This window comes from Eschrichtius robustus, chromosome 3, assembly GCF_028021215.1.
Source record: "Eschrichtius robustus isolate mEscRob2 chromosome 3, mEscRob2.pri, whole genome shotgun sequence".
NCBI lineage: Eukaryota > Metazoa > Chordata > Mammalia > Artiodactyla > Eschrichtiidae > Eschrichtius > Eschrichtius robustus.
In genome coordinates this window covers 174,328,230-174,354,776 of record NC_090826.1, presented here as the reverse complement: position 1 = coordinate 174,354,776, position 26,547 = coordinate 174,328,230, and the positions used below count along the sequence as shown (strand labels likewise).

General features: G+C 35.9%; 1 protein-coding gene across 1 annotated transcript in view; it reads right to left on the bottom strand.

Moving 5' to 3' along the window:
• USH2A (usherin) overlaps positions 1–26,547 on the bottom strand; it is a 795,295-nt gene that overhangs the window by 685,022 nt on the left and 83,726 nt on the right. The window contains exons 4-8 of the mRNA XM_068538548.1: positions 13,926–13,989; positions 10,379–10,673; positions 9,225–9,409; positions 8,534–8,755; positions 7,293–7,386 (exon numbers count right to left, since the gene is read on the bottom strand). Of these exons, the coding sequence (XP_068394649.1) occupies positions 7,293–7,386; positions 8,534–8,755; positions 9,225–9,409; positions 10,379–10,673; positions 13,926–13,989 (860 nt within the window). The remainder of the gene's footprint in view (positions 1–7,292; positions 7,387–8,533; positions 8,756–9,224; positions 9,410–10,378; positions 10,674–13,925; positions 13,990–26,547) is intronic.

Below are 26,547 nucleotides of genomic sequence, written 5' to 3'. Positions count from 1 at the left end.
TTAATGTTATAAAAGGGTCACAAATCAGAGCCACAGAATAAGGGAAGTATTCATGGTTCCTAATAAATTGCTCTGTGAATGCTTGACCACCCCTGCAGACAGTGATGTCACACGATGATGAAAGACTAGTTAAGTAGCCAACAAAGTGCCAGTGCTTGGCAGAGGCAGTGGTCAGCGCATCATTCTTGGCCCAGAGCCCTTGAAAGGTGCATGCAGCTATTAAAATGAAAAATTCTAAGGATGCAAGTTTCAACGGATAACACTTTTCTTAAAGCTAGATTCTATCAATACTTGAACCCTTAGAACAGGTAAAGAAAGTAACAGACAGGAGGAGAAAAGAAATAAGACCTATATGGTAGCTATACCACCATGTTAGTTGACATAGACTAGTTAGTTCCATACACAAGCTTCCAATTTCTAGGTTGTATTCTGCCCCTATGATCTTAACACATATTTTTTGATAGTTATAATGGACTTCCTGAGCAGGTGAACCAGAGGTACTTTATTACAATAAAGCTAATAATACGACTAGTTAGGAAATGATCCATAAGGTACAAAGGAGTTGTGGGGATGGGATGTAGAAGCTGTCAACGACAAATTGGCACTTGCCGTGGGCACTGGCCATCTACCTCCACAAGGATTAAATTACGTGCTGCTGCAGCTGCTGACTTTCAACACCCCCCGAAAGGAGTTCAGGTGGAGAGCAGCAGTGAGGCCCTCTGTGCTCTGGGAAAAACGGGCAGAACAGGTCTTCAGATAGATATTTTCAGGAGCCAATTTTATGAGCCCAATTCTTGTATCTCCTCATATCTAGAAAAGCACTAAAATCCTTCACGGTGATGTCTGCTCCTCGTGACTAGCAGAGACCTTCTGTAAAAAAATATGTGCTTGACTGCATGTATTCTCACTTTAGCAAAATCGCATATATACTGACCTTCCCCCCTACCTCTTTGGAGCAGTTTCTCAGAGCTACCTGAAATGCTGTCTCCCGGGCTGCAGTCCTCATTTTGCCCCAAATAAAACTTAACTCACAACTCTCATGTTGTGCATTTTTTAAGTCGACAAAGCCTATGTACCAAAATAACACATATTGAATAACTCCATGATATGAAATTTTAGAACAGGCAAAATTAATCTACAGTGACATTGAACAGATTGGTGGTTTCCTGGGATTGAGGTTTGGGGGGAGACATTGACTACGAAGGAGTACAAAAGAGTGGGGAGAGGAAAACATTCTGTATCTTGATCATGGTGGTTATTGCACGAGGGGACACATTTGCCAAAACTCATCAAATTATACATTTTTAAATGTGTATATTCTATTGTATGCAAATTATACTTCAAGAAAGTTGATTTAAAAAGAAAAAACAGTAGTTCTGCAAGATGTTCCCATGGGTCATATTTGGTAAAGGGGACAAGAAATCTCTTTGTATTATTTCTTACACTAGTATATGAATTTACAATTATCTCAAAAAATTATTTAAGCTAAAAATACATATAAGTGAAAATAATTGTCCAAATAAAATAAAATTACTCATTTTAAAACAGTATCGGGGCTTCCCTGGTGGCGCAGTGGTTGAGAGTCTGCCTGCCGATACAGGGGACACGGGTTCGAGCCCTGGTCTGGGATGATCCCACATGCCACGGAGCAACTGGGCCCGTGAGCCACAATTGCTGAGCCTGCGCGTCTGGAGCCTGTGCTCCGCAACAAGAGAGGCCGCGATGGTGAGGGGCCCGCGCACTGCGATGAGGAGTGGTCCCCACTTGCCGCAACTGGAGGGGGCCCTCGCGCAGAGACGAAGACTCAACACAGTCATAAATAAATAAATAAATAAATAAAAGAACGTGAATTTCTGAAAAAAAAAAAAAAGTTTTAAAAAACAGTATCAACAATCATATGATCCATGCAAGTTCAATGCCATGTAATCCTGAAACCTACTTTAAAACATTCAACTCTGCTCAAAAGTTTTTGAATAGTATCCAGTCTGTTGGGATTTGTTTTTCCATAGATTAATCCTAAAATGGACCAGTAAATTAATTACTCACTGCTTCAGTCATTTGGAGGGAAGAAATGTGACAGTATGCAAAAATTATTCTCTATTAATGAAATATGCCATTCTTATTTATTGCATACATAATACATTAAAGTCAAAGCCTTAAGATTGCCAATACCATACCAAAATATGTCAGAGTTCCCAGTCCAACAGCACTGAGGAGAGTCAGTGAGCCTCCCGCAGATAAATGCTTTAGGTTTCACAAAACGTTTAAGAAAAAGTTAAGTGTGGCTTTAAGTTCATCTTAGAATCAGTGGTGTTTTTGGTAATAGATTTTCTTGAGTTGTTTTTGGTTATTTGTTAGTTTTATAATTTTATGAATGGACAAAATAAATAGGAGCTATGAAATAGATTGCCAATCCAGCTATACCCAAAATAATTAATCACGTATTCTGGCTACTCGTGGAAGTCTCAATATTAGTGAGTTTTTGTTTTTTAGGGTTCAGAAGCGTAAAAGTGTCTGAAGACAGGTAGTTAACATGAATGAGGTCACCTAGATATAAAGCTAAGGACAGTAGTAAATTTAGCAGCAACTGAAGAGTGATAATGCTCTGAAGATGGTAATTGCTACCCTGAATTAGCCAACTGTTGCCATGGGGAACATGGGCATAGTATTGGACTACTTTCTAATTAAGAGAACTCTGAGATGTAACCAAAAAAAAGAAAGAAAGAAAAGTGAAAACTTTTGTTGGAAATTAAAAAAGAAAACTATTTAAACACTGTTCCCACCTGAGGACCACCAGTTCCTAACATCAACTTTATAAACAACTAAAGAATGTTTCATACAGAAAATTCTCTAGAATGGCTACATATATGAACTTGCTTCTGAATTCACCATTCCATTCCTTTCCCCCGACTTCATTCATTTTCACTTCCACTAAAAACACTTTCTCATAGGACTGACAATTGCCCAGAACTGGCATATTCTCAAGTCTTATGCTTTCATCTGTTTACCAAATGGCTGTAATATAATTCACAAAAGCCCTGTTTATTGAGTAATATTATTAATGGCTAGCATAATACTGTGAAATTGAAGACATTCTTTTTGGATTATGTCCAGATCTTTAAAAAGAACATTGGTTCCAATAGGATATGAATGGCTTATACCAAAACTTATTATTTTAAAAAGTGGAACAACGTGAAAAGCATTTGAATAAATATATTTTCAAATTATTTTAAGACAACTTTTTCAGATACCTAAGTCCCACATGTATTAAAATATCTAGAATGATAACAAAAGAGAAGCTCATGCTATGAATGCTTTATAAAATCATTTTTTATTTTCAACACACCGTTGAAAATATCATAAGACTGAGAAATCATTCAACTTAACAGTCTATTTTTTCCCTTCAGCTGCATTTGCCAAACTTTGGTAAGTGAATGATACTTGTTGCTTTTTTATTTATGGCTACATTCATGAATTATCAAAATATGACAGGAGGAAAATAACAGAAAAGTCAACTTTGAAACTTTTGTTTCCAAAAGGCACTTAGTGTCGAAACAAGAAGCATTAAAACATATTCTCAACCTAAATTATAGTTAATTATTTCACTAGTTCATAATCCAACAGTCACCACCTGAGACCAAGTCTGAAAATCCCAACTTGACTTCTGAAACCAATCATAAGCCGTGATTCATTTAATGGCTCTATTTTTAAGGGGAAGCATGAAATCACGCAAGAATCATAAAATATCAATCACTTAACTGTGAGCAGTTAAAGAGAGAGAAAAGGGAAAAAATGGGATGAGGCACGAAGAGGAAGAGAGATGGGGGTGAGGGCGGAGGAGAGGAACTAACTAGTCAAAATAAAGCAAGAGAAGCTCAGAAAACAACATATCAAATGAATGTATTAGCCAGTCCTCAGTTTGCATTTACTAGACAGATTCAGATCAAAGTGCCCTATTCAATTCATCCCAGAGCATTTTTTAATTAGGTAATTCGTAGGTTTGGAGAGGAAGGGTGAGGTTAATGAAAGAAATCACTGACTGCCAGGAAAGAAGTGTCTATCTTAAAGGATTAAAAGGAGAAGACACTAAGAAAAACCGAATAAATGTCACTTTAAAATCAAGAACAAATCAAAATCCCCAAAATTTAAACACACAATTATGGCTGAATAAAGAGTGAGTCAATCAAGTTAATCCAATTAATTTCCTTTCTGCGACAATATGATAAGCCATACAATGAAACATTAAAATCAATGCTTTTTCAAAAGATTTGTTTTCATGATATACTAATCAAATCAAACTCAAAGCCTCCAGTGTTAGATATCCAAAAAATGTAGAAGATTCCTTCTTTCAGAGGGATTATCAACTAATGGGGAAGACTAAATGCATAAATAAAAAGATCAGCAGTATAAAGCAATGATGTGGAGAAAAAGTTCAAAGGGGCCTCTGAATTAGAACATGAAAGTTTTGGTTTGAGCACATAGAAAGAAAGGTGGCTGTAACCAAATCAAAGACCATGAGTTGAAACTGAAGATCAGCACTACATCCTAAATGTGCCAGAGGAAGCCTGCATTTTAGATAATATTCTTGCCATTGATCTATATGCACTAATGTTGTAGTCAAAAACAAATTAGATTAGGTTAAGAATCTCAGAAGACAGAAATGGAGTTTGCCAAATCCTTTACAGATGGTTTTTAAAGAACAAGATATTCCATGAAATTCTAAAACAAACTACACAGAGAAGTGAAGTGACTAACTAAACACAAGTCAGGGAAAGATCTAGAAGGCAGGGAAGCTCACAAGTCATACAGGAGTCAAGAGACAGTGCTATTATTTTAAAAGCTAAAATACACTAACATATAATCCCATATTTATGTAACAAAAGATACAGATACAACCATTCCATACTCTTGTCAATGCAGAATTACTTTTTAGAATGACAACTACATAATGTAACTCATTGTATTTACAACTTTAATTTAATATACATATGGCCAAATTATCCTCCAAAATTTTTGTACCAATTGGTAGTTCCGTCAATGATATATAAAAAGTTCACATTCTCACAAATCTAAATGTTACCAGTTTTGAAACTTTTTGCTAATTTGATAGGTTAAAAACAATATTTTATTATAATTTGCAGTTTTCTAATTAAAACTGAGGTTGGGTAACCTTTCATGTGTTTGTTGAAAATTGTCAGTTCTTCTTTGTAAACTACTTGTTAACATATTTGCTCCTTATTATTATTATTTATTATTTTTCTAATTATTCTTAAAGTGTTCTTTGTGTATTAGGGTTTGTGACATAATAAAATATATTATATTTTTGGGTTCTGGCACACAGCTCCTAAAACTCTTGTAATTTCCTAACTGATAAGAATGATAGGGACATATTTTGTTATAATATTTGGTTTCAGTCCCCAGTTCCTAAAATAGCTCCAGAACAAAAAGGTAAAATAGCATCTTTTTTTATTCGTAACAAGTCCCTTTCAACCCCACCTGAGTTTATTTTAATGAGGTGATTCTTGGAAACACCCTAAGGACAGGGGCTGGTTGCCAGGGTTAGAGGGTTGGAACTTTCAGCCCCATCTCTGGATCTCCAGGGAGGGAGAGGGGCTAGAGGTCAAGTTCAATCACCAATGGCCAATGATTTCATCAATCATGCATAATGAAGCTTCCATAAGAACTCTGGCTGAAGAGGTTCAGAGAGCCCACAGATTGATAAACACATTGAGGTACTGGGAGGGCGGCATGGTCAGAGAGGACAGGGAAGCTCTGTGCCCCTTCCTCCTTATCTTCCCTATGCATCCCTTCCATCTGGGCTGTTCTTGAGTTGCATCCTTTTATAATAAATGGTCATCTAATAAGTAAAGTATTTACTTGAGTTTTGTGAGCCATTCTAGTAAATTATCAAACCAAAAAGGGGGTTGGGGAACTCCCAATTTGCAGCTAAGTCAGACCGAAGTCGTAGTTAACCTGGGGACCCACAACTTGCAGCTGGCATCTAAAGTGAGAGCTCTCTTGTGGGACTGACCTCTAAACCCACGGGGTCTGTGATAATTCCAGTTAGTGTCAGAATTGAATTAAATTGTAGGACACCCAGTTGGCGTCCACAGAGAAGTGAATTGCTTTGTGCAGAAAAACCCCGTGCATCTGGTGTCAGAAGTGTAAGCAGTAGTTGTAGAAGAACAGCGTGTTTTGCCTTTTTAGAGGGCTCTCAAATCTTTATCTGTTAATATGATGTAAATATTTTCTATCAGCCCCATCACTTATCATTACACTATAGTTATTTTAGTCCTTACACTATTAAGAATTTTAAATATTTATATGACAAACTATGTCAATATTTTTTCATGACTCCTGATATGCTTCTTTGTTTTTTGTGTATTTCATATGCTACACTTATCTAGACCCCCCACCTGAGATTTAGAAATACTGTTCTAATCATTATTTTAATAAATTTACAGTTATTTTTACACTTAATTCTTTAAGCGCCTAGATTTTTGTACATGCCGTGAGGTAGGCCTCGAACTTTATTTTCTTACAAATTGGCAGCCAATTGCTTCAAACACCATTTACTGAAGACTCCATACTCTTAACTTTTATTTTTGGTATGACTGTTACTGCTGCTGTAACCCTCTTTCATATGAGCTATTACTGATGTTTATGCTGAATATTTCTAACAAATCTCTCTCAAATTTTTTTCATTTACCTCTTATTCCTAAAGATGTAGCTAAATTTCCACTTCAACTATGGAACTTACCCTGCTGATCATAGACAAGCTAAAATAATGTAATTTCTAAGTAATTTTACTGTAGATTTTCAAATTAACTGCTTAAAATTCCTGATATCAGTAATGAATTAAACTTGATTGATGCAAGTACATAAAGATCTCTCTATATACCTTTGCACAAATTTACCCTTTAGGTGTTGTAATGTGACCCTTTTTTTTTTAGTGCCATCTATTCAGATACCTTAAAAATTGTTTCATAAAATATGATAAACATGATAATGCTGATGAAACAAAGATGAAAAAAGAAAGGAAAAAGAAAGTCTCTGGGTTTAGTATTGGTTGTTATTTCTCCCTTAGAGTATTTTTAAATGAAATTTTCAAATTTATTGATGGCTTTAATTTTTCTCTATGAAAAAGTTTTCTGAAATAATTAACATTTTAAGTTCATATCAATTTACTTTTATTCATACCCAGAAATTAGACCAAATCAAGTTTAAGAAATTTATATTCAACATCCCACCCCCTCTTTTTTGAGATTTCCATGCATAAACAGAGAACTCACATGAAGTCCTTCAGTGAAACTTTCCCGAGAGCAGAGGCATCTATAGGGCTGGCTTCTCGTGTCACAGTTATCAGCATGACCACAGCACTGACACCTGTGAACATGAGCGTCAGACAACTCCTTAGAAACACCAGTTCAATCATGAATATATTTAAAGACCTACATATATATATATATATATATATATATATATATATATCTCCACTATGTGAATTCAACAAGGGAGACAAATGTGTTAACACAAAAATTAGTTTCTCTTTAATCATGTGTATATTCATAACAGTTTTAAATTAACTTAAGTACGGGAAGGGTCGTCATTAATATCCAAACCACATTGACTGTGAAGGTAATTTTCAAGCCCATCTTGGGTTGTTTACACCTATATTAACCATGTGACAAACCTGCCAAGAAAAGGCATTTACTGAAACTATTGAAAACACAGTTAAGACTAGACAGTTCAGAATAAACTGGAAAATAAAGTTAACAAATTTCAATTTTTTCCCCAAAATTAGATGGTGAAAATTTAATAGTATTATTTTTTCATTGTGCTATGACTTAACAAATAACACTTACATGTTGATATTCTGATCTGTTTTGAAAGATGTTCTTTATTCGCAAGATATATCATTCTTCTAGCACAAACCAATTTTAAATATTGTCTATATATGCACAATTTCCATACTAGGGAGTATGCTGCCTCCTAGTTCTCCAGCTATTCGTTTGTTTAAATTTGTTCTCAATTAGATCAGATATCTATAAATTACTTAGAGTATATGAGATTTTTCCTTTAAAGGAAAACAGATATTCCTCATAAAACTGTGAATTGTGGACTCAGGGAGACCAAGCCCAGCACTTATAAACTAGCTGGTACTATAGTTGTAACTCTAAATCTAGATCCTGCTCTTTGATTTCAAGAATACTTGAAAATTATATTCCAGAACAAACCAAGCAAAATATTTGGTAAATATTTTCTAAGTTGGATTCATAGTATCATAACTTCTAAACCAAACAGCTTTTGAAAATTGATTTTATAACAATGTGATATTATGTACAGCAAAGACTCGCATACAAATCTCCCCACAAAAACTTAAGAGTAGGAAACCAATTCAATACATGAAGATTAGAATCTGGCTTGCTCTAAAATGTTAGTTAATGTATTTTAAAATAAGTATGACAAAAGTCTAATTAGAAACAATATTCATAATGAAAAGCACACTCGAAACCTTGGTCATGAACACTACCTTCCAGTGATGGTGATTTCATTGACCCCGTAGTATCTGTGTCTGGGGCTGACAGAAGTCTCAGTGGTATGATACTGTCCATGGAAATGAAGTCGTACTTGTGTGGCCGTTACAAACTCTTGAAGAGATGGGGTATTATAGAAATTATTGTATCCAGGACGATGATTTGGTCCAGGTGTTAGGATGCTAAAGGTGACATTACCACGGGAATATGGAGTAAAACTGTTGATGAAATTTGAAATCATAAGATATTCATAATTTTGACAAAACAAAAATCATAACACAATATTAATAATAGCTTAAATTCTTCATGCTGGGAGAACAAACATATTCCATATATTTCATATACAAAGAATATAAGAGCATTACAGAAAAATATAGTAAAACATTTCCTTGATGACATAATAAAAATCCTATTACTATAGATAACTTGGTAGACAATCTGAAAATCAATTTTAAAGCACAAATGAGACTGTAAGCAAGAGATACTCTAAAGTTTTACAAGAATTTTAAACATTGTTTAAAACTCAATTTAGGGAGGAGTCCTAGAAAAATCTGCCCTAAGAAAGTTGGTGGTAGAAGGAAGTCTCTACCAACCTGGTTAGCTTACATGTAGGTTACTACTGCTCATTAGTCTCTTAAAATTAACTCCTAAATACATTCAAAGACAATCATTTAAAAATATTCATACTTGGGAAGCTGAAGACAGTTGACAGAATCAGAATTTTCTAATTCTCCATTGTTTTTCATTCCGAAAGTGCTGCAATTTCTAGCAAAATACTGCCAATCTTCCCAGTCTAGGCTGTCGTCTTTCTTCCTTTGAATCCTTATTGCTGTTGGTTGTGGACTAGAGAACTGAATGATGATGTAAAACACCTGAAAATGGATGTTAATTATTGTCACTGAAGTTTTAAGTTTGACCCATCAGTATAAATCATGGAATTGTTAGATTCAAATATAATAGCTTACTTCTTTATGATGATAATTACCAAATATTTATTAGATATCCAGAAATTTCATAGCCATATAGTAAAGGCCACACATTCTATAATTGCATATATGTCCCTCTTCTCAAGAATTTTATAAATTAAGGTGGAAATTAATACTAAGTTTGTTATAAAGATGAAAAAAGAACATTACTTATATGAAATAATTGTTATATATTTCTTCTTAAGTAGTAATTTAAAATAAGGACCTCAGTTTTTATTAATTTGTGCTACTTAATATTGAAAAGATGTTTCAATATTTCATAGAGTTTTGACACAAACCTCTAATTTTTCTCTAAAATATTAGGTCCTACATACCTTCTTTGAAATATTTTTATTTCATACATTATAATACACTACTTTAGTAAGGTAATGGTCAATTGCCTAACTCAGTTTTCACTTTATAGTTGAATTGTGTCCCCAAATAGATGTGTTCAAGTACTAACTCTTGGTACTTGTGAATGTGACCTTATTTGAAAATAGGGTCTTTGCAGATGTAATTAAGTTAAGGGTCTCAAGGGGAGATAATACTGGATGTAGGATGGTCCTCATGAGAGAAGAAAGAGAAAGAATTGACATACACCCAGAAACAAGGAAGAAGGCCATGAAAAAAGAAAGTAGAGATTGGAGTTACACTGCCATGAACCAAGTAATGCCAGGAGCCACCAGAACCTGGAAAAGGCAAAGAAGGATTCTTCCCTAGGGTCTTTAGAGGGAGCATGGCCCTGTCAACACCTTGATTTCATACTACTGATATTCAGAACTATAAGAAATTTCTGTTGTGTAAAGCCATTCACTCTATGGTCATTTGTTGAAGCCACCGCAGGAAACTAACACACATCTCACTGTTTCAAATTACCTGATACTGTCCATTTTCCAAATCTATTGAAATAGTCACTCCTTGATTAAGCTGGGTCATGTTTGTAAACACATGGGAAAGCCACGAAGTACCAATATTGTTATCATTGACAAAAGAAAGAGGATGGGCTTCAGGATTCAGCCGTAACACCCTATTATTGCTTGTGTCTTCTGCATCATTAGGAACACAGTACCGCTGTTCCAAACGAGGAACCCGAGGGTGGCTGCCAGGGCAACGGCAATGTGACTGGGTATGCAATCTGGGCAGATCTCCAGAGAAAACTTCCTGAATCTCTCTGTGGGAGTCAAGAAGCAGACGGTAAGGACCAATAGCTCAACGGTGACAGATCTTCTAAGAGGTGTTACCAATGACTATCATTATTTTGTTCTGATTTGCAGCCATTTAGCTTTAATAATTTTCTAAACAGAACATAAAATCAAAGTCATTCCTGGCCAAATAAACATACTCATTCTCAGAAAATGGATGTCAAAAACATCAGTACATTTTTTAAAATGAAGTATAGGTGATTTACAATGTTGTGTTAATTTCTGCCGTACAGCAAAGTGATTCAATTATACAGATATTCTTTTTTATATTCTTTTCCATTATGGTTTATCACAGAATATTGAATATAGTTCCCTGTGCTATACAGTAGGACCTTGTTGTTTATACATTCTAAATATACTAGTTTGCATCTGCTAATCCAAAACTCCCACTCCATCCCTCCCCCACCCCGCTTGGCAACCACAAGTCTATTCTTTGTGTAAAAACAGTACTTTCTTAAGTGTTAACTTTGTACATCAAGAAGCATGAACAAGTTCTTGACTGATTATCAAGATATTTATTAAGATATAGTATTTTACTGGGCCTATTTGTAATAAAAAGAAAGGCAACATTAACTTAGGTTGTTAAGCTGACTTACCACTGAGAGTGAACAATAATGTATTGAAAATAATGAGAGTTATAGATAGGGTGTCTCACTTATCCATGGGAAAGAAGTAAGAAAATAAGTATCATTTTATCTGCTGCTGTTTTAGGCAAAGGGACTGAGGCCAAGACCATTTGTCAATGGTTTCCTGTGACTCATCAGTACCGATTCTGGCACCCTAAGATGCTTCAATGGCTTCAGATCATATGGCCGCTGCCAACAGTCAAAGAAGAACGCCAGTTTCAGGCAGATATATTTAATTTTTCCATTAAGGGCAATATACTGATCTAGAGCAGAATCAGTCATTCTATTTATAGGCATTCTTCCACATAGCACCTTTCCAGACATTTCAGATAGGCCAACACCAGTAACCCAGGTCTAAGTAGAAAGACTAGACTTCTCTCCAACCCCACTGAAGGCAATGGAGGAGGTAGGAAGCTTTTTCATTCACTAAATCACATAAAGGCACACCTTCTTCTTTAAATATCATTGATAGTTTTCAATTGATATCACATGTTGCATGGGGCCAAAAGTGACCATCCAGTGAGACCTTTATCTCAGGGAAATCTTTATTTGCAATGCTGCTCATCAGAATTTTAGACAAAGGTGATTTAAAACATGGTGAGGCTAGTGGCAGTAAATCTCCCCAAGACTGTGTTTCAGTGGTACAGCATCCTATATTTAGGCATCTCTGGATTATATAGACTAATAAAAAAATGTGTATATTGCTAATGGACATACCACTGACCACTGCAGCACCACAAGAGCAATGCTTTTCAACTTTACAAGAGCTAGTCCTGTCATTTGGAAATTCACCATACTAATCTACATTTCCCTTAAAGAAATAGGAATAAACATTCTTCTTTTTGAATTGAATAAGAGCAACTCATCCATACAACAATTTGCTATTATATCATCAAATCATAACTTGGGAAACAAACTTCAGAGGATGTCTCAGGCAGAATTTCACTTGAACTTTCTGAACAGAATGGATGCCTACGTGTCTTGAAAAATGCCTAAGAAAGATTTCCCACCTATTCTCAAGATGAGGAAATACTTCATTAAATATAGTCCAAGTCTACATAATTATTTGTTCACTGGAAATAGAAATATATAATAATACTGCAAATTACTCACTCCTCTTGTCTCCAAGTCTAATAGCCCAGTCTCTTGAGATTTTTCCATATATCAAAATAATTAATCATTTCCATTGTGCTACATTCTCTAGCACTAACAAATTCAGCAAAGCAATTTTAAAAGGCAGATACAGAAGTTTCTTCTTTTAATTTGAATTTTATTTATTTATTTTTATACAGCAGGTTCTTATTAGTTATCTATTTTATACATATTAGTGTATATATGTCAATCTCAATATCCCACTTCATCCCACCACCACCACCCTTCCACCCTGCTTTCCCCCCCCTTGGTGTCCATATGTTTGTTCTCTACATCTGTGTCTCTATTTCTGCCTTGCAAACCGGTTCATCTGTACCATTTTTCTAGATTCCACATATATGCGTTAATATATGATATTTGTTTTTCTCTTTCTGACATACTTCACTCTGTATGAAACCTAAAAGCTTTTGCACAGCAAAGGAAACTATAAACAAGATGAAAAGACAACCTGCAGAATGGAAGAAAATATTTGCAAACGAATCAATGGACAAAGGATTAATCTCCAAAATATATAAACAGCCCATGCAGCTCAATATTAAAAGAAACAAACAACCCAATCAAAAAATGGGCAGAAGACTTAAATAGACATTTCTCCAAAGAAGACATACAGATGGCCAAGAGGCACATGAAAAGCTGCTCAACATCACTAATTAACAGAGAAATGCAAATCAAAACTACAATGAGGTATCACCTCACACTGGTTAGATTGGGCATCATCAGAAAATCTACAAACAACAAATGCTGGAGAGGGTGTGGAGAAAAGGGAACACTCTTGCACTGCTGGTGGGAATGTAAATTGACACAGCCACTATGTAGAACAGTATGGAGGTTCCTTAAAAAACCAAAAATAGAATTACCATATGACCCAGCCATCCCACTACTGGGCATATACCCAGAGAAAACCATAATTCAAAAAGACACATGCACCCCAATGTTCACTGCAGCACTATTTACAATAGCCAGGTCATGGAAGCAACCTAAATGCCCATCAGCAGAGGAATGGATAAAGATGTGGTACATATATACAATGGAATATTACTCAGCCATAAAAAGGTCATTTGGAGAGATGTGGATGGATCTAGAGATTATCATACAGAGTGAAGTATAGCAGTTTCTTAAGTATCAGAAACAACTTCATACAGAACATTTAAACAAATGTATCCAAAATTCTATAATACAACTTGTTCAAAAGTCTAGTTTTCTTAGAAGAAATCCTTTGTACAGAATTTGATGAATTTTATATTATGAGGGGTTACCCAATAGAGTAGCACTATTGAATAACAACCATAGACTAAGCCACAGCAAACACTGTAAACATTAATTATATGACGTTTCCCAAATACTGTAAAGATGGAAAATGCTGTAATCTTCATGATACTCTTACTTAAATGAATTCATCATTTATCCTTACACTTCAGGTATAAAGTTTTACGATCTGCTTACCTGTTTGTAAGCGCCACTTGGTATAATCGAAAATCTTGCATTCTTCCAACAAATTGCTCTAAACCTGCAAAATACATATATGTATATAATATGAGAAGTGTCAGTATACCAAGCAATGGCTGACAAATATTCAAGTGAAATTCTTTTAAAGCTATGAAACTTTTTTATTATATTAGTTTCAGGTGTACAGCATTATAATTCACCATCTGTATACAGTACAAAGTGGTCACAACCACAAGTCTAGTTACCATCCATCACCATATGAGTTGACACACTTCATCAGTTTCACCCACTCCTAACCACCTTCCCCTCTGGTAACCACTAAACTGTTCACTGTATTTATGGGTTGGTTTGTTTTTATTTGTGCATTTGTTTTGGTTTTTTTAGATTCCACATATGAGTGAAATTATACAGTATTTGTCTTTCTCCTTCTGACTTATTTCACTTAGCCTAATACCTTCAAGGCTCATCCTTGTTGTCACAAGGATGGATTTCATTCTTTTTTATGGCTGAGTAGTATTCCATTATATATATATATATATATATATATATGTATGTGTATATATATATATATATATATATATAGGCATCTCTTGAATATATAGACTAATAAAAAGAATGTCACACACACACCCCACATCTTCTTTATCCATTCATCAATTGATGGAAACAGGTACACAGGTTGTTTCCATATCTTGGTTATTGTAAATAATGTTACAGAGAACACGGGGGCACACACATCTTTTCAAATTAGTGTTTTCATTATCTTCAAATAATACTTAGAAGTGGAATAGCTGGGTCATATGGTAATTCTAGTCTTAATTTTTTGAGGAATCTCCATACTGATTTCCATAGTGGTTGCACCAATTTATAATCTCACCAACCCAGAAAAAGGTTCCCTTTTCTCCACCTCCTCTCCACAGTTGTTATTTCCTATCGTTTTGATAATAGCTATTCTAACATGTATGAGGTGATATCTCATTACGGTTTTGCTTTGCATTGCCCTAATAATTAGTGATGTTGAACATCATTTCATGTGCCTGTTGGCCATCTGTATGTCTTTGGGAAAATGTCTATTCATATCCACTACCTACTTTTTAATTGGGTTGTTCATTCTTTTGTTGTTGTATGAGTTCTTTATATATTTTGGATATTAACCCCTTATCAGATATATCATTTGCAAATATCTCCTCCCATTCAGTAGGCTGCCTTTTCGTTTTGATGATGGTTTCCTTCACTGTGCATAAGCTTTTTAATTTGATGTAGCCCCATTTGCTTATCTTTGCTTTTGTTTCCCTTGACTTTGGAGTCAGATCCACAAAAACATTGCTAAATCGGATGTCAGCGAGGTTACTGCCTATGTTTTTTCTAGGAATATTATGGTGTCTTTAATCCATTTTGAGTTAATTTTGTGTATGGCATAAGATAGTCATCTAGTTTCATCATTTTACATGTCCAATTCTCCCAACTGGAAAGAGACTATCCTTTCTCTTGTATGTTCTTTCTCCTTTGTTGGAGATTAATTGTCCACATACATGTGGGTTTATTCTTGTGCTCTCAGTTCTCTCCCATTGATCTGTGTATTTGTTTTTGTGCCAACACCATACAGTTTTGATTAATATAGCTTTGTGGTAGAGTTTGAAATCAGGGAGAATTGTACTTCCAGCTTTGTTCTTCTTTCTCAAGATTATTTTGGCAATTCAGGATCTCTGTGGTTTCCTACAACTTTTAGAGTTATTTGGCCTAGTCCTGTGAAATATGCCTTTGGAGTTTTGAAAGAAATTGCATTGAACTTATAGATTGTTTTGGATAATATGGACATTTTAAGATTATCAGTTCTTCCAATCTATGAATAAGAAATATCTTTCCATTTATTTGTGTCTTCAATTTCATTCAGCAGTGTCCTATAGTTTTCAGTGTACAGGTCTTTCACCTCCTTGGTTAAATTTATTCCTTTTGTAAAAAATTATGTATTTATTTATTTATTTATTTATTTATGGCTTCACTGGGTCTTCATTGCTGTGCACAGGTTTTCTCTAATTGTGGTGAGCGGGGGCTACTCTTCATTGTGGTGCATAGGCTTTTCATTGCAGTGGCTTCTCTTGTTGCAGAGCACGGGCTCCAGGTGTGTGGGCTTCAGTAGTTGTGGTACACGGGCTCAGTAGTTGTGGCACACGGGCCCAGTTGCTCCGCACCATGTGGGATCTTCCTGGACCAGGGATCGAACCCATGCCCCCTGCATTGGCAGGTGGATTCTTATCCACTGCACCACCAAGGAAGTCCCTATTCTTTTTTTCAATGCAACTGTAAATGCGATTGTTTTCTTAATTTCTCTTTCTCATGGTTCATTATTTGTGCATAGAAATGCAACAGATTTTTGTATATTGATTTTATATCTTGCAACTTACCTTACTTATTAGTTCTAACAGGTTTTGGGGGGAGTCTTTAGGGTTTTCTATATCATGTCATTTTCAAATAGGAACAGTTTTCCTTCTTTCTTTCTGATTTGGATTCCTTTTGTTTCTTATTTCTTGCTAATTGCTGTGGATAGGAATTCCAATACAATGTTGAATAGAAATGGTGAGAGGGCATCCTTGTCTTATTCCTGATCTTACAGGAAAAGCCTTCATATTTTTCACCATTGTTAGCTGTGGGTTTGTCATACATGGCCTTTATTACGCTGAGATATACTCCCTGTATACCCACTTTGCTGAGAGTTTTTGTCATAAATTAATGTTGAATTTTGTCAAATGCTTTTTCTACATCTATTGAGATGATCATATGACTTTGATCTTTCATTTTGCTGATGTGATTTATCACCTCAATTGATTTGTGGATATTGAACCATCCTTACATCCTTGGAATAAATCCCACTTGATCATGGTGTATGATCCTTTTAATGTCTTGTTGGATTCAGTTTGCTAATATATTGTTCAGGATTTTTGCCTCCATGTTCATCAAAGAAGAGTTTGAGAAGACTAGGTATTAAATCTTCTTTGAATGCTTTGTAAAATTCACCAGTGAAGTCATCTGGTCCTGGGCTTGTTTGTTGACTTTTTTTTTTTTTTTTACTGTTTCAATCTCCTTACTAGTAATTGGTCTATAGGTTAGAAAACTTTTATGTTTATATCACAATCCTTTCAAATTCTTACAGACCAATATATATTTTGCTAATTACAAGTGAATAACAATAATAATCATAGTTATCTCTATATACATTATAGGACTTAAGTCAGAGTTAATATTTTGGCCAGCCTATTTACTGACCCAACTTATGATCTCTATCCAGAATATCTTCCCCAAATCAAATTTCTCTGTAGTTTATAAACCTATAAATCTATCATCTCATCAGCCCTAAATGTGATTGTCATCTGTTTCGCATCTTGATTTTCAGAGCATTCACATTACCAAGAACAAGACTCCCCACTTTTCCATCCCACCTGTTCTATCCCCAAGCTCCAGGGCATCAGCTTGGGTCTTCTCCAAACTAAGATGAATGCCTCATCTAGAAAATCTCCAGTAAGTGAGGATAAACTGAAAACCTCCTATTCATGAGTTCTGCGTTATTCACATGTATCAGTGGCATCCTAGCTCAGTCTCCAAATTCCATCACCTCATGAGAATTTTTCTAAGACAAGTCAGGTTCAGAGCCCAATCTGCTTTGAATTACGTGACTTTTCAAGATGTGGGTATATATCAACTTTAAACCACATATTATTTTATTAATTCACCAAATATTTATTTAGGATGTACTAACAGATAAGCCCAGGGAGAGTAGGAACAGAAAAATGTAAGAAAGCTAAGGTATTTTTTGTTTTTAATAATGAGAAAAACAATGAAAATGGTAAAATTCTACCTAGAGTTTAAATCATGGGGACACAAAAACGATATGATCTAAAGTATAATGCTAGTTCAGTAACTGTGTTTTTTAAATTAAACTTGGAGCAATGGCCAATCACCAAATGACTATTTCCTTAAATGTGTTTTTTTAACAATTCTACTTTTTAATTTTATCTTAATAATAGAGTTTTAAGGAATGTTTGATCTATCTTTGTTGCAGTTTTTTGGTGGTGCTTCGGAGGAACCTGGGGCAGAGTGAGGTCATGGCAGATGAATAAAAGATGTAGAGTAGAATTAGCACACCAAACAGTCTGAGATGCTGATCTCAGAAGCAGCAGGAGATGAATTAGCAAAGAAAGATGGGACTCAGGGGCATAAAAAGAGTAAGTGTCTATGTGTGAGTTTGTGTGAGTGTGTATTTTATCTTTCTTCTTATAATTATATTAAAGGCTGTAGTTAAGAAACTAACAATATTTCATATATTAATATTTCTTCATGAATCTAAAGATTTCCAATTGATACATTCTAAGAAAAAGTATATCTGTAGGGCCCCTCTCCACTTCTCTGCCTCAGTTTTCCACACACCCCACAACCCAAAGCCCAAAGAAAACAATGCTCGATGCAGCCTCATGCTCTGACTTTCCTGTTAGGAAAGTTCCTCTACCCTTTGTCTAGAAATAGGCAATTGAGACAAGTGCAAACTAATTATTACTTAAAGCAGTGTTATGAAGAATAACAATAAACAAACCAAAAAACCCCACTCTATTAAAATGTCATAGAAATCTTTGGATTTCCAACACAAATTGCTTTAAAATTTATAATTAGTGAAAAGAATAAAGAAAACATTATGCACAGTTCATATGACAAATTGGCCATCCAGGAAATTTGGTAAATTGCCCTGGATCAAAGAGCTGAAGCTAAGCAAGGTAGGAAATGATATAATGAAGGATACACCTTTCTTGGACATAGAGGTAAGACAAGAAGAACAGGTGTGAATACATTTAAGTCACTGTGGTTTTGTTTGAAGAGTAGGGAAGACACACAGGAAAATCACTCCTCATGGTATGAATTTTCTTTCTGAGGAAAAGGTAATGTCTGCCTGGAATGAAGGAAGTTGGATCTGTCCCATATTTATTTCTTCACCTTCACCTACCCCCCGCACACCCAGCCCTTCTCCCCCAGCATCCTTCATACGCCATATGGTGCAGGTCTACAGACTACCTGTAGTACTCCACAAGGACCAAGGTCTCTCAGCCCTAAGGTTTTGCACATGATTTTGCCTCTACTTCCAATGTTCCCGCTCTATCGCAGCCCTTAATTTCTCAGCTTTGAAATATTTCCCATGGGAAACTTTCTGTGGCCCAGCAGGATCCTATATGTTCCTATAGCACTCTGCATTTCTGATTCTGTTCTACAAATGCCTATTTACTTCTCTACCATGCTTATGAAATGTAAAAGTCTTCCCTAGAAAGACACACAAAGTAATAATTGGTCTTATCTGCTGTTCTATCCCTAGCTCATAGCCAAGTTTCCTGGAAAAGGGTAAACTGTTCAAAAATTATTTACTAATGAAGGGAAAATGAAGGAGGGAAGCGAGGAAGAATAGCGGTATTTATACCTGTAATAAAAATGTATAATGAACACTATACAAAATGAGTGAGAAGGTTGACCAGGGAAAAATACACGGATCCTCAAGAAGTATTTTGAGGGCCATCTGAAATCAGAGACTGTAACTTTGCAATGGCACGAGTCTGAAAGCTAAGTGATTTCCCCAAACATGCTGACAACTCAAGAGAAATATCAAATGATTAGAAGTAGCCAGCGTTGAGGGTTTTCAGGTACAGTATATCAAACAAGGAGAACAGGAAGGTAAGATTCCAGTAATACAGAAGAAATAATGCACCAAAGTACTTAAGAGAACAGGAAAGTGAAACAGGGTGAGAGGTAATAGACCAGAAAAAAGAGAGGAGTCAAGGTAGTGGGCCTCGGATTAAGTAAAAGAAGAGTGCAGTAGACGTGAGGAAGCAGGCTATTTGAAACAATCATAGTATTCACTTTAGTGCTGCCTGGGGACACAATAAAGATAAACACTGGTGCTGCTTTTGGCAGCATTGACTAATGAAGCAACAGGAAGTTTCCCATCATACTCGAAGCATGCTATGCCATCAAGAAACACCCCCCAAATTAAAAAAATATGGTTATGGGTTGAATGGTGCCCTTCCCAAATTACATGCTGAAGTCTTATCCCCCAGTACCTAGGAACATGACCTTCTTTGGAAACAGGGTCTTTGCAGATATCATCAAGGTGATGTCATTAGGGTGGGCCCTAATCTGACTAATGTCCTTATAAGAAGAGGAAAATACTATGTAAAAACACATTCACACAGGGAGAAGGCCATGTGACAACAAAGGCAGGGATTAGAGTGACACAGCTAAAGAACATGGAATACCAAGGACTGGCAGCCCCCACCAGAAGTTAATTAAAGACACAGAAGGATTCGCCCCTCGAGGTTTCAGAGAGAACATGGCCCTGTTAACACCTTGATTTTGGACTTACAGCCTCTAGAACTGTGAGACAATAAATTTCTATTGTTATAAGCCACCCAATTTGTGGTATTTTGTTGTGGAGGCCCAGGAAACCAATTTAATCATCATTTCCTATGGTTGTTAACATAATGAATTACCAAAGAGAAAAAAATAGTGGCAACATGTATTCCACGTTATCTAATTTGTCTTCACAGTATAAAAAAAAAGTCTAAAACGTTATATATACAACCTCTAGGGAATATTTTAATTCAAAGTACCCAGAAAATACAGACCACAACGAATAACGGATAATGACTTCTGGTTTTGAAAGCCCTAATATAACTGAAGGCAAAATTGTTGAACACTGTGATTTTGTCAAAGCCTGAATCACGTTTTTTTTAAATTAATTTTATTGGCGTATATTTGCTTTACAATGTTGTGTTAGTTTCTGCTGTTCAGCAAAATGAATCATTTTGATTCGTATGAATCATATATATCCCCTCTTTTTTGGATTTCCTTCCCATTTAGGTAACCACAGAGCACTGAGTAGAGTTCCCTGTGTTATACAGTAGGTTCTCATTAGTTATCTAATTTATACTTAGTATCAATAGTGTATATATGTCAATCCCAATCTCCCAATTCCTCCCACCACCCCCCTTACCCCCTTGGTATCCATACATTTGTTCTCTATGTCTGTGTCTCTTATTTCTGCATTGCAAATATGATCATCTATACAATTTTTCTAGATTCCACATATATGTGTTAATATACAATATTTATTTTTCTCTTTCTGACTTCCTTCACTCTGTATGAAAGTCTCTACATCCATCTATGTCTCTACAAATGACCCAATTTCATTCCTTTTTATGGCTGAGTAATATTCCATTGTATACATGCACCACATCTTTTTATTTTTTAACATCTGTATTGGAGTATAATTGTTTTACAATGGTATGTTAGTTTCTGCTTCATAACAAAGTGAATCAGCTGTACATATATATATAATCCCCATATCTCCTACTTCTTGCATCTCCCTCCCTCCCTCCCTATCCCACCCCTCTAGGTGGTCACAAAGCACTGAGCTGATCTCCATGTGCTATGTGGCTGCTTCCCACTAGCTATCTATTTTACATTTGGTAGTGTATATATGTCCATGCCACTCTCTCACTTCGTCCCAGCTTACCCTTCCCCCTCCCCATGTCCTCAAGTCCATTCTCTACCTCTGCGTCTTTATTCCTGTCCTGCCCCTAGATTCTTCAGAACAATTTTTTGTTTTTTTGTTTTCTGTTTTAGATTCCATATATATGTGTTAGCATACGGTATTTGTTTTTCTCTTTCTGACTTACTTCACTCTGTATGACAGACTCTAGGTCCGTCCACCTCACTACAAATAACTCAATTCCGTTTCTTTTTATGGCTGACTAATATTCCACTGTATATTCCTGCCACATCTTCTTTATCCATTCATTGGTCGATGGACACTTAGGTTGCTTCCATGTCCTGGCTATTATAGATAGTGCTGCAATGAACATTGTGGTATATGACTCTTTTTGAATTATGGTGTTCTCAGGGTATATGCCCAGTAGTGTGATTGCTGGGTCGTATGGTAGTCCTATTTTTAGTTTTTTAAGGAACCTCCATACTGTTCTCCATAGTGGCTGTATCAATTTACATTCCCACCACCAGTGCAAGAGGGTTCCCTTTTCTCCACACCCTCTCCAGTATTTATTGTTTGTAGATTTTTTGATGATGGCCATTCTGACTGGTGTGAGGTGATACCTCATTGTAGTTTTGATTTGCATTTCTCTAATGATTAGCAATTTTGAGCATTCTTTCATGCGTTTGTTGGCTATCTGTATCTTGTTGGGGGAAATGTCTATTTAGGTCTTCTGCCCATCTTTGGATTGTGTTGTTTGCTTTTTTGATATTGAGCTGCATGAGCCGCTTACAAATTTTAGAGATTAATCCTTTGTCAGTTGCTTCATTTGCACATATTTTCTCTCATTCTGAGGGTTGTCTTATCGTCTTGTTTATGGTTTCCTTTGCTGTGCAAAAGCTTTTAAGTTTCATTAGGCTTCATTTATTTATTTTTGTTTTTATCTCCGTTTCTCTAGGAGGTGGGTCAAAAAGGATCTTGCTGTGATTTATGTCATAGAGTGTTCTGCGTATGTTTTCCTCTAAGAGTTTGATAGTGTCTGGCCTTACATTTAGGTCTTTAATCCATTTTGAGTTTATTTTTGTGTATGGTGTTAGGGAGTGTTCTAATTCCTTGTGGCACAGTGGTTGAGAATCTGCCTGCTAATGCAGGGGACACAGGTTCGAGCCCTAGTCTGGGAAGATCCCACATGCCGCGGAGCAACTAGGCCCGTGAGCCACAACAACTGAGCCTGCGCGTCTGGAGCCTGTGCTCCGCAACAAGAGAAGCCATGATAGTGAGAGGCCCGCGAACCCTGATGAAGAGTGTCCCCCATTTGCCGCAACTAGAGAAAGCCCTCGCACAGAAACGAAGACCCAACACAACCAAAAATAGATAAATAATAAATAAGTAAATAAAGAAAGGTCAGATCACAAAAGAGCCTTTAAAAAAAAATTTCATTCTTTTACATGTAGCTGTCCAGTTTTCCCAGCACCACTTATTGAAGAGACTGTCTTTTCTCCATTGTATATTCTTGCCTCCTTTATCAAAAATAAGGTGACCATATGTGCGTGGGTTTATCTCTGGGCTTTCTATCCTGTTCCATTGATCTATATTTCTGTTTTTGTGCCAGTACCAAACTGTCTTGATTACTGTAGCTTTGTAGTATAGTCTGAAATCAGGGAGCCTGATTCCTCCAGCTCCGTTTTTCTTTCTCAAGATTGCTTTGGCTATTCGGAATCTTTTGTGTTTCCATACAAACTGTGAAATTTTTTGTTCTAGTTCTGTGGAAAATGACAGTGGTAGTTTGATAGGGATTGCACTGAATCTTTAGATTGCTTTGGGTAGTAGAGTCATTTTCACAATGTTGATTCTTCCAATCCAAGAACATGGTATATCTCTCCATCTATTTGTATCATCTTTAATTTCTTTCATCAGTGTCTTATAGTTTTCTGCATACAGGTCATTTGTCTCTGTAGGGAGGTTTATTCCTAGGTATTTGAGTCTTTTTGTTGCAATAGTAAATGGGAGTGTTTCCTTAATTTCTCTTTCAGATTTTTCATCATTAGTGTACAGGAATGCAAGAGATTCCTGTGCATTAATTTTGTATCCTGCTACTTTACCAAATTCATTGATTAGCTATAGTAGTTTTCTGGTAGAGTCTTTAGAATTCTCTATGTATAGTATCATGTCATCTGCAAACAGTGACAGCTTTACTTCTTCTTTTCCAAGTTGGATTCCTCTTATTTTTCTTCTCTGATTGCTGTGGCTAAAAACTCCAAAACTATATTGAATAATAGTGGTGAGAGTGGACAACCTTGTCTTGTTCCTGATCTTAGTGGAAATGGTTTCAGTTTTTCACCATTGAAGACGTTGTTGGCTGTGGGTTTGTCATATATGGCCTTTTTTATGTTGAGGTAAGTTCCCTCTGTGTCTACTTTCTGGAGGGTTTTTATCATAAATGGGTGTTGAATTTTGTCAAAAGCTTTGTCTGCATCTATTGAGATGATCATATGTTTTTTCTCCTTCAATTTGTTAATATGGTGTATCACATTGATTGATTTGCATATATTGAAGAATCCTTGCAATCCTGGGATAAACACCACTTGATCATGGTGTATGATCGTTTTAATGTGTTGTTGGATTCTGTTTGCTAGTATTTTGTTGAGGATTTTTGCATCAATGTTCATCAGTGATATTGGCCTGTAGTTTTCTTCCTTTGTGACATCTTTGTCTGGTTTTGGTATCAGGGTGACGGTGGTCTCGTAGAATGAGTTTGGGAGTGTTCCTCCCTCTGCTATATTTTGGAAGAGTTTGAGAAGGATAGGTGTTAGCGCCTCTCTAAATGTTTGATAGAATTCACCTGTGAAGCCACCTGGTCCTGGGCTTTTGTTTGTTGGACGATTTTTAATCACAGTCTCAATTTCAGTGCTTGTGATTGGTCTGTTTATATTTTCTATTTCTTCCTGGTTCAGTCTCAGAAGGTTGTGCTTTTCTAAGAATTTGTCCATTTCTTCCAGGTTGTCCATTTTATTGGCATAGAGTTGCTTGTAGTAATCTCTCATGATCCTTTGTATTTCTGCAGTGTCATTTGTTACTTCTCCTTTTTCATTTCTAATTCTATTGATTTGAGTCTTCTCCCTTTTTTTCTTGATGAGTCTGGCTAATGGTTTATGAATTTTATCTTCTCAAAGAACCAGCTTTTAGTTTTATTGATCTTTGCTTTTGTTTCCTTCATTTCTTTTTCATTTATATCTGATCTGATCTTTATGATTTCTTTCCTTCTGCAAACTTTGGGGGTTTTTTGTTCTTCTTTCACTAATTGCTTTAGCTGTAAGGTTAGGTTGTTTATTTGAGATGTTTTTTGTTTCCTGAGGTAGGCTTGTATTGCTATAAACTTCCCTCTTAGAACTGCTTTTGCTGCATTCCATAGATTTTGGGTCATCGTGTTTTCATTGTCATTTGTTTCTAGGCATTTTTTGACTTCCTCTTTGATTTCTTCAGTGATCTCTTGGTTATTAAGTAATGTATTGTTTAGCCTCCATGTATTTGTGTTTTTTACAGATTTTTTCCTGTAATTGATATCTAGTCTCATAGCGTACCACATCTTCTTTATCCATTCTTCTGTTGATGGACATTTAGGTTGCTTCCATGTCCTAGCTATTGTAAATAGTGCTGCAATGAACATGGGGGTGCATGTGTCTTTTTGAATTGTGGTGTTCTCTGGGTATATGCCCAGTAATGGGTTTGCTGGGTCATTTGGTAATTCTATTTTTAGTTTTCTAAGGAGCCTCCATACTGTTCTCCAAAGTGGCTGTGTCAATTTACATTCCCACCAACAGTGCATGAAAGTTCCCTTTTCTCCACACCCTCTCCAGCATTTATTGTTTGAAGATTTTTTTGATGATGGCCATTCTGTCTGGTGTGAGGTTATACCACATGGTAGTATTGATTTGCCAATCTATGACAAAGGAGGCAAGAATATACCATGGAGAAAAGACAGCCTCTTCAGTAAGTGGTGCTGGGAAAACTGGACAGCTACATGTAAAAGAATGAAATTAGAACCCTCCCTAACACCATACACAAAAATAAACCCAAAATGGATTAAAGACCTAAATGTAAGGCCAGACACTATAAAACTCTTAGAGGAAAACATAGGCACAACACTCTTTGACATAAATCACCTCAAGATCTTTTTTGACCTACCTCCTAATGAGAATAAAAACAAAAATAAACAAATGGGACTTAATTAAACTTAAAAGCTTTTGTACAGGTAAGGTAACCATAAACAGATGAAACGAGAACCCTAAGAATGGGAGAAAATATTTACAAATGAAGCAAATGACAAAGAATTAATCTCCAAAATATACAAAGAGCTCATGCAGCTCAAAATCAAAAAAGCAAACAACCCAATCAAAAAATGGGCAGAAGATCTAAATAGACATTTCTCTAAAGAAGACATACACATGGCCAACAAACACATGAAAAGATGTTCAACATCACTAGTTATTAGAGAAATGCAAATCAAAACAGAATCATGGCTTTTAATTATCAGGGTGGATTCATTCTTTTATGCATTCATTGACTCAACAAATGTTTACTGGGAACCGTTTATATGCCAGGAACTTTCATGGGTTTCAGGAATACATCAGTTAACAAAACAGACACACAAAAAAACTCAAACAAACTAACAAACAAACAAAAAAAAAAACTTGCTTTTATGGAGCTTGCATTCAGGCAACTAGATTAATATAATGAGTAATTTATGTAGTATATTAAAACAAGATAAATGCTATGAAAAATGGGAAAAATTAGAGCAGCTTGGAGAGCATGGCTGGACTTCAATTTGGATAGTATGTTAAAGAGAGGTCTCATTGGGAACATGGTATTGACAGTGGAAAGGGAAGAATCATATATATAAATCAGGGCAAAATATTCCAGACAGGAGTCATTGAGTGCACAGACCTAAGGTAGTATGCTTGGCATATGAGAAGAACTGCAAGAAGCCAGCATCCTGGAGCAGAATAAGAGAAGTGAGGCTATTGGAGGATTAGGTCAGACAAGTAACTGGCTGCTGGGGATAAGGCAGTGGGGGTGGGGCTGGGGGGAATTGGGTTCAAA